General features: G+C 33.8%; 1 protein-coding gene and 1 non-coding gene across 2 annotated transcripts; one reads left to right on the forward strand and one right to left on the reverse strand.

Moving 5' to 3' along the window:
- Positions 1 to 3,351: 3,351 nt before the first annotated feature.
- On the reverse strand, positions 3,352 to 8,853 carry LOC136220166 (G-protein coupled receptor 1). The gene is made up of 9 exons (XM_066007908.1): positions 8,570 to 8,853; positions 7,046 to 7,077; positions 6,790 to 6,959; positions 6,580 to 6,674; positions 6,042 to 6,143; positions 5,892 to 5,948; positions 5,262 to 5,405; positions 3,994 to 4,064; positions 3,352 to 3,770 (listed from the first exon to the last, which is right to left on the reverse strand). The coding sequence occupies exons 1-9, from the start codon at positions 8,747 to 8,749 to the stop codon at positions 3,665 to 3,667; spliced, it is 957 nt and encodes a 318-aa protein (XP_065863980.1). The 5' UTR covers positions 8,750 to 8,853; the 3' UTR covers positions 3,352 to 3,664.
- A 31-nt stretch (positions 8,854 to 8,884) lies between these two features.
- Positions 8,885 to 8,966, forward strand: TRNAS-GCU (transfer RNA serine (anticodon GCU)). Its single transcript has one exon. It is a non-coding gene; the product is annotated as a tRNA-Ser (tRNA).
- The last annotated feature ends 216 nt before the right edge of the window (positions 8,967 to 9,182 follow it).

Raw genomic sequence — 9,182 nt, forward strand, 5'->3', positions numbered from 1 at the left:
TGCCTTCTATGGTTACTTTGTATTATCTTTTTATTATTTTTGTATTATTTTGTAAACATTAAGCATATATTGGTGCTATTTTGTACGTGATGCCTAAATTGATGCTATATTGTAAACGTTAAGCCTAAATTGATATTATGTCGTAAACGTTAAGCCTATATTGGTGCTATTTTAAACGTTGAGCCTAAATTGGTACTTCCCCAAAAACCTTAGGCCTATTTTGATATTTTATCCCTATTTTAAATTTAATCGGATATTTAATTATATATCAGATTTTTTTTCTTTTTCTGGAAGGTATATCAGATTCTTTTTTAATTACCTTACCCCTTGTTAGGGGGTTAATGGAAGTACCAAGTTAATCTTGTTTAGGAGTTATTTTTTTAGAGGGTAAATTATACCCATGACCACTGAACTTCATCCATTTTCACATTATGGCCACTGAACTTCATTTCTTTCTGGTATGGCCACTGAACTTTACACTTTTTAACACCGGTAGCCACTCAAATTTAACTAACTTCTCAAAATGACCGTTAACGATCTCAAAATGAAAATATTCAAGAATTAAAGTTGTTCAGACCGATATTTACCATGAAACCACATTTTTTATTTTCGAAAATCACATTTTTTAGAGCTTTCTCTCTCTAAAAATTCACTTTCTCTCTCCTAACCAAACAACACCCAAATGACCTCAAAACGAAAATTTTCAAGAATTAAAGTTCCTTAGAATATCATTAACGCTTTGGATTTTTTTATTTTTAACCGTCAACAGTCGTTTTGAGACGTTAAGTGGCTACCGGTGTTAAAAAGTGTAAACTTCAGTGACCATACCGGGAAGAAATGAAGTTCAGTGGCCATAATGTGAAAATGGGTAAAGCTCAGTGGCCATGGGTGTAATTTACCCTTTTTTTAGAGTTAATGGAAGTATACTTCCTTTAACCTTCAAACTCAAACCTCCAAATCGAGGGTTAACGGGAGTAACGTAAAGTTTTTTAAAAAAATTTATCTCGCAGAGTAAATTTAACTTTCCTTCCTCTCCATATTTAAACTTTCAAACGAAGTTAAACATTGAACCAAATTTACATTCTATAAAACTCTCAAACAAGGTTAACTTTTAACTTTACTTTCCATCACTTCTCATCTCTTTCCATTACCTCATTTAACTCTCACCTCCATTAACCTCCAAACTCCCAAACAAATGCTTAAGAAAATTTGAATTTTTAATTATATATCAGATTTTAACTAACCTGAAATACCATATTATATTTTGTGCACTATGTAATCGAGCCGAACTTTACCGTGTTTATGCTCGGACCCTTTAAAAAATTGACAAGTTCAAGTTTAAAATTCCGAACTGTTCACGAGCATGTCATTTTGTTTGCTCACGAGCTTTGGTAGTAAACAACTCATTAATTCAGTTCATAAATTTTACTTACGAACAGCTCATTAATTATATTCATTTGAAATTTCTTGAACAAAAAATTATATATAGTTTTGTAACCTATAAAACTAAAAATTCAAACAAAATTACTCACTTACAGAGATACTATTATTAAAAAAAATAATTGAAGCAAATTAAAAAAATAATTGAACCATGTTTGCTCACAAATGCGCCCATAAATATTATAATTGAACTTCTTCATTAACATATAACCGATTCCGCTTGCAAACTTTTGAGCCGATTTTTTCGTGCTCAAACTCGACTCATTTATAAATCGAACAGAAAACGATCTAACTTTTATCGAGCTAAACATGAATAACTCGAATCATTTACAACCAAACGACGTTAATGTTTTTAGAAAAATGTCAATTTAAACAAAATAACACCATTTTAATTCAACGTTTACCAATTTAACTCTAAGTAACAGAACTTCACACCTTGACATTTGTGGAAAAAAAAGGGTCAAAAAATTAATATTTTATAATTGAAGTTAAATTGACACTTTCCTATACCTTATCTATGTAGTTTGGAAAGAAGTGAGAACTTGTATGTGTTGCTTGTCGAGCCGCTCATGAGCGATTCAGTGGTCGGCTCGATAAAAGCTTGGCTCGACTCGACTCGATTTGTAAACAAACCGCTCTTGAGCACAATTTACTGACTCGGTTTGTAAATGAACCGAGCTTGAGCAGGCAACAGCTCGACTCGAAAGCTCGCGAGCAGGCTCGATTAGAATATTTATATACATATATTAGTTTTGTAGAAAACTATATAGTTTTATGTTAGTTCGCAAATATTTAAACTTAAAATTATTTCATTTCTATTAGATGAGTTCGTTCACAAACATAATAAATGAGTAATAATCGAACTATTTGTAAGCATCTTGTTTATTTATTCACAAACTTTGTTTTTGAGTTTGTTTATGTACACAATTAAAGAGCTATTTGCAAGCAAACTTCATAAATATAATTAACTATTTACTCATAAACAATTCATAGTTAGATAATTTTCTTAATGAACTAAATTCAAAGAAGATTTTGGGCTTGAAACAAGCTCGAAGCTTGAGCTCGAGCTCGTTTATTTTCTAATGAGTTGAGCCAAGCTTGAGCAAGCCAAAGCTCGGTTTGGGCTCGAGCTCGTTAATTTTATAGCAAGTCAAGCTTGAGTAGGCCAAAACTCGGCTCGGCTCGATTACAACCCTATCTGTTTGGCTACAATTTGCAATGACCCCAGTTTTTCTTGTTCGAGACAATAAAAAAAAAAGCTCATACAGTAAAACCTCTATATAGGAATACTCTATATAAGAATAACCTCCAATTTGTTATAAAAAATTTCGGTCCCAACTTGGGCCGGTTATAAATAAGAATAACCTCCCAAATGTTAATTGTTATACATAATCCAAGTCCCACCTTTAGAAACTATACCTCTATATAGGAATAATTATGTAAATAATGTATATATGTATTAAGGATTTAAACAAAATTTATTAAAAAAATTTAAAAATTATTGAGATTAAATATGAATTGGCACACAAATTCCAACTTTAACTATAAATTCTTACCATTTTCGTAGACTTGATATGCTAAACATTAATTTGTTTTATTAAACTAAACTCAAAACTCTTCCAATTAGAGAGTTCTTATTGTTGTTAAATTTATAAACTTTAAGTGTTGAATTTTTTTTTTTTTGGGTACCAAACTCTATATAAGAATAACCTCCCAATTGTTATACAAATTGTCCGGTCTCAAACGTATTCCTATATAGAGGTTTTACTGTATCAACAAAGGAATAAAGAAAAGCTTTATTATAGAAGTGCCAATTCAATTAGTGCCCACAAAGTATCGTGTCAATCAGATTGTCTTGATAAATCATGTTACCGTGTCAAAAATTAACACCTGTAAACCGTAATCCCGAAATTGAAAACAAGATGCTCCATTAATGGTTCTTTCACAAAAATCATATATATACAGAAAGTAGAACAAAGTTAATTGGGATGAATAGGATAGGAACCTATTCCCAAAATGACAATATACATACATTTCTACTCAGTAATGAGAAGAGAAACCTAAAGAGGAGTTCATGTTTTACACAAGTCATTTGGAGTCTCTCACCTTCATGCCTTAACACCAATCTAAAATGGCAGCAAATTAGCCCGTCTACGTTGCCAAAAGAATTGAAAGAATCGAGCCGAACCTCTAACGAAGAGAAGAGTAAACGGCGATCAATCTGTTAATGCTGATCTTGAATTTTCAATGAGACTAATTCACTCTCTTGCACTTGATTTCTCCATTTTAAACCAGAAGGGAACAATCTTCTAAGTCTGTCTGGCCAGAACCTACAAACGAAATGCAAATGTCAACGCATTAGAAGAGATGTCGCCCGAAATTAACAAAACATTGTTCATTTGTTCCCAAAATAAGTCCAGAAAATAAGACAATGGCGAACAGGAGATGAGTCTCGTATAGTATGAAATGAAAGATGTACGAACTTCGGTGCTAATGCCAATATAGCATGGTAGGTAAGTCATGCACTAAAGAAACCAGGTTTATGTGACTTACAGATCCAATCTTTCATGTATAGCTCGACGCACCGAAGCGTTCAGACCATATGCTATTGAGTTGAATAGACCCTGCAACCATAAGAGAATTTCATATAGTTAGAATCATAAACCAGTTCTTTATAGCAACAAAAAGGAGGGTAAAAAGCCCACACGGTCATTAAACTAGAGGGTATCTATGCCGATGGTCACTAAAGTAGATTTTGAGACAATAAAATTACTAAAGTAGCACATCTCCGTCAATAAAGTCACTACGTCCAAAACCGGCGACTTTCTCCAGTAGAATGCTGACGACAACGACACCTCATTGACACATCATAGACATGATTGGAGAAGCAGTCATGTGGTAGCCACATGTTGTTCACATGGCTGCCAAGTGTCAGTTAGTGTGGTATTTCTTTTCCTTTTTGGACACTTCGCATTGGCAACCATGTGGATGACATGTGGTTGCCAACGTGGCTGCTCCTCTAATTATGTTTACAACATGTCGTTGATGTTAGTATTTCAGTGGAGTAAGTTGCCGGATTCAGTCGTAGTTACTTTTTTGATGAAGATGTGCTACTTTAGTGACGAAGAATCTACTTCAGTGATCACCAGTGCAAATACTCTCTACTTTAGTGACTGTGTGTGCTTTTTACCTCAAGAAAAAGCTAGTCACAATGACTAGTACAGTCTTTCCATTTGCCACAAGATACTATATTCATTATAATTATGTTAGACCGTGACAGCATTTTCTAAAGCAATGAAAACTCGTGCATTTATTAGCTTGGATATACAAAAATTTCACCAGCAACAACTATTCATTATCTGCTCTGGCTGCTTATTTCCCTCCCAATAACGGACAATGATAAATAATCATTCCTCATCTGATTAAAAGTTACCGAGCTGATAAATCTTTTCCATGTAGGTAATGTTGTAGCACTTGTGTCTTATCATTATATAAGCACTCAACACGAGTAAACTAAAACTTTTATCTCTACCCTTTAACTTTTCGTTTTCCAAACAAATTGGGTACGCAGTTCCTTGTATACAAAAGACATATCAACATGAAGCAAGAATCAAAACGACCAGGACTATTATCAATCAATAAAGGGCGGCCCGGTCGCACTACGCGTCCCCGCTGAGCGAGGGTCCGGGGAGGGGTCCCACCACAAGGGTGTACTGGGTGCAAGCCTTCCCCTGCCAATTTATTTGGCAAGAGGCCGCTCCTAAGTTGCTTGGATATTCCATTAGAAACTTGAAAAGAAAAGAATAATGTTATGGTCATACCATAAGTGCTGCTGTTCCAACATCAAGAACTGAGAGCCAAAGGACCGTGTGGCCTGGTGCAATGAAGTCATGAATGCGGTTAATTGTCCCAAATGCCCATGATCCTATAAGGATGAGCGGATAGTATCCCCACCGGTTCAGAGCCTATGCAATTTAAGAAAACAAAGAAACAAGGTTAAAAAGAAACAAGGTTAAGATGATCACTCATTTGCAACCTGTAATTTAGCATCCTTCGCAAAATGATTACAAATCATTAAGGTACAAGCTATGAAGAGGGAGGAAAGAGAGAGAGAAAGAGAACAGACAATATAATTTCTTGACTACGGGGAAATACTATATAAGATCTAAACAGAGTCAGAACAGGAAATTCCATTTCAGCAGTCATGTAAACAGAAGCCAAATTCGCATACAGAAGTTCAAATGTGTATATACATTAAAAGCCCATTTGAACTAATGAGTATGTACCAGGAACTCAAGCACATATTATATAAGGCATGAATTCTTCCAGTCATCCCGATTCTATAGATTAAAGAAACATAATATATTCCAGTGTTTGAGGCATTTAATCTCCCATTCATACTGTTTACACATAAATAGGACCCTAATCATAAACTCGTGCTATGTTAATACCTTCATGTCTGGCCTTGCATCAAATTGATATTGTCGGTCTGACATACCAGCTGCCATCTGAAATTTCCATAGTGTAAGTACCGCCTCATCACTTATACATTAAAACAGAAAAGAAGGAATAAATTGAAAAGCATGTTGTTGATTACATACTCGTGTTGCATTTTTTAGCATGCGTATGACATGGAAGTATGTAAACCCATTGTAAAGTATTGCACCCCATAGTGGTGCATAAAATGTTATAAAATGAACTGCCTGCAAAATAAATAAACATAAATGAGGACGACACTTTCAATCAGCAATTAAATATATAGAAATTTACAATTCTTTCTCCCACTCATGATATGCCTAATTATTGATAGCTTTCTGAGAATACTGCGTACTTTGCAGAGGACATGCATGTAGCATGCCTGAGGTTTAAAGCTTCACCATAAATTCTTAAAGCAAATTCAAGAAACTGTATCTTTCCAGAGAAGAACTTCTATATGTAAAACGTAATGGTACTGTGAGTTCGTCTATGAAACCCTAAGTATTCATTCAACTTTGTTAATTGAGGCCTCGCATAAGTGGCAGTTAAATGCAATTAAATGTCAACCAGCCAAAGAATCCTCAGGGAATCAGGGATCTTCAAAAGTAAAAGGTAAAATCTATGAAACAGGCTAATTACCACTGGTAACTACCATGTGCTTACCTTCCTTGTTCTCCCAACTTCTGTCCAACACCATGCACCTAAATGTCCATGCTCATTACCAATGGAGCGTATTACAGTCATAACCAATGAAGTTCCTGCAGGAAGTAACAAAAATAATTTAATGATATTCCATGTTGGAAAAATGAAAACAAGGAACAATCAGTACGACTCTGAATCTCTTACACTATTGTGCTATAAATAAATTCATACCCCAAACATACAAGTGAAATATGGCCTCCAGGTCTTCGACATCTGCTTTGTGTTTAACAACAGTGCGATGAAGAGTGAAAGCAATAGTTGTAGTCCAAAGAAAAGATGCGACACAGAAAAAATGTGTAGTGTAGCCCTGAGCTATGCAAAAGAACCCCTTGGATGGATCCCTGGTTCACAACAGAAATTTTTACTAAGAAAAGAACCAAATTTCATTTTAAAGAGGGAGAAAAAGCACAAGAGGTGGGATGCATACCCAATTATGCTGAAGAAACTGCACAGCATGTCCTGCATCCAAGACAATTAAATCCATGTTCAAGGCAATTTAAGTAAGAGTACCAGAGAGAGTATGAATACTATCATGATTATCACTAAATAAAACAAACATCTTTAACATGAATGAGGTGATATCATCTTAAGATAAAAGTACCAAACTGCTAAAACGAAGAAAAACAAAAATACTTCATAGAATATCATCTTAAGTTTGAAACAAAAATACATAATAGATAAGAAATTTAATTAGATTTACTTTAACATGTCCTGCATTCAAGACAATTAAATCCATGTTCAAGGCAATTTAAGTAATCAATACAAGAGAGACTATGAATACTATCATGATTATCACTAATACAGCAAACATCTTTAACATGAATCAGGTGATATCATTTTAAGGTAAAAGTACCAAGCTGCTAAAACGAAGAAAAAAAAATACATCATTGCTTATCATCTCAAGTTTGAAACAAAAATACAAAAAACATAAGAAATTTAATTAGCTTCACTTTAACATGTCCTGCATCCAAGACAATTAAATCCATGTTGAAGGCAATTGAAGTAAGAGTACATGAGAGACTATGAATACTTCATGATTATCACTAACAGAACAAACATCTTTAACATGAATCAGGTGATATCATCTCAAGATAAAAGTACCAAACTGCTAAAACGAAGAAAAACAAAAATACTTCATTGAATACCATCTCAAGTTTTGAAACAAAAATAAAAATTAGATAAGAAATTTAATTAGCTTTCAATTTTCTAGTTACAAACTAAGTTTAGCAAGTAAAATTTACAGGTAGTCAACTCATCAGCATAGGAAGAGGCTATACAGGAACGGGAAATGTGACCTTCGATCCAACTAAAGAAGCAGGTAACTCGAGTAAAAGCAAATTAAGAGTAAGATCCACTGGCTAGACAGTTGAAAATCACTCATTCTTTTGAAATTAACCCCTTAAAACAATAGAAAATGATCATAGGATGATTTTTATTTTTATTGTTTTGATAGGATCATAGGATGATTTAAGTAATAATACAAGAGAGACTATGAATATCATGGTTATCACTAATAGAACAAATATCTTTAACATGAATGAGGTGATATCATCTTAAGATAAATGTATCAAGCTGCTAAAACGAACAAAATAAACTAAAAAACTTCATTGCATATCATCTCAAGTTTGAACAAAATAGATAAGAAATTCAATTCGCTTGAGTTTAATCTTCTAGTTAAAACTAAGTTTAGTAAGTAAATTTTACAGGTAGTCAACTCATCAGCATATACAGGAAGGGGGAATGTGACCTTCGATCCAACTAAAGAAGCAGGTAGCTAATGAGTAAAAGCAAATTAAGAGTAAGATCTACTGGCTAGACAGTTGAAAATCACTCATTCTCTTGAAATTAACCCCTTAAAAACAATAGAAAATGATGACAGGATGATTTCAAAAAAGTTGAAAACGGAGAAATTAGATCCAAAGTAAGATAGAGAGGAGGAAAAAGTACATACAGAAAGGGCAAGGTAGAAAACGAGCTTGAAGGAGAACTTGCGGAGCTCTTTGAAGAGGACATAACAAAGCACAATAAAACTGGACCCTAAAAATGAAAGAGTAGATGCCCCTGCATTAACCGATGTTAGAATCTGCCGATCATAAGCTGTAAGGTTTCCGGCGACGTGCAACGTCGCCATTTAGGTTTCGGATGGTTCTAGTTATTCAATCCGTCATTCTAATTTGTTTCAGCAATAATGCGGGCGACGGAGCAAAGATTCACAGCCGATCTGAATACAGGAATAAGTATAATTAATTGGGACTGTTGAACATTCGTCGCTTTGGCCGAGTGGTTAAGGCGCTTGCCTGCTAAGTAAGTGGGGTTTCCCCGCGTGAGTTCGAATCTCACAGGCGACGGATTTTTATCGTTGTAAAATATTATTATATTTTTAAGAAATTATTTCATTATTCTCCTTGTAAATATTAGTATTATTCTGTTTTATTTTTTTTAAGAAATTATTTTAATATTTTTTTTGGAAGAAATTTTTTATAGTAATAATAAAAATTATTTTATTATTTTCTTTTTCTGGAAGAGATTATTTTTATCGTTGTAAATATTATTATCTATTTTAT

Source organism: Euphorbia lathyris, chromosome 2 (genome assembly GCF_963576675.1).
Source record: "Euphorbia lathyris chromosome 2, ddEupLath1.1, whole genome shotgun sequence".
Lineage (NCBI taxonomy): Eukaryota > Viridiplantae > Streptophyta > Magnoliopsida > Malpighiales > Euphorbiaceae > Euphorbia > Euphorbia lathyris.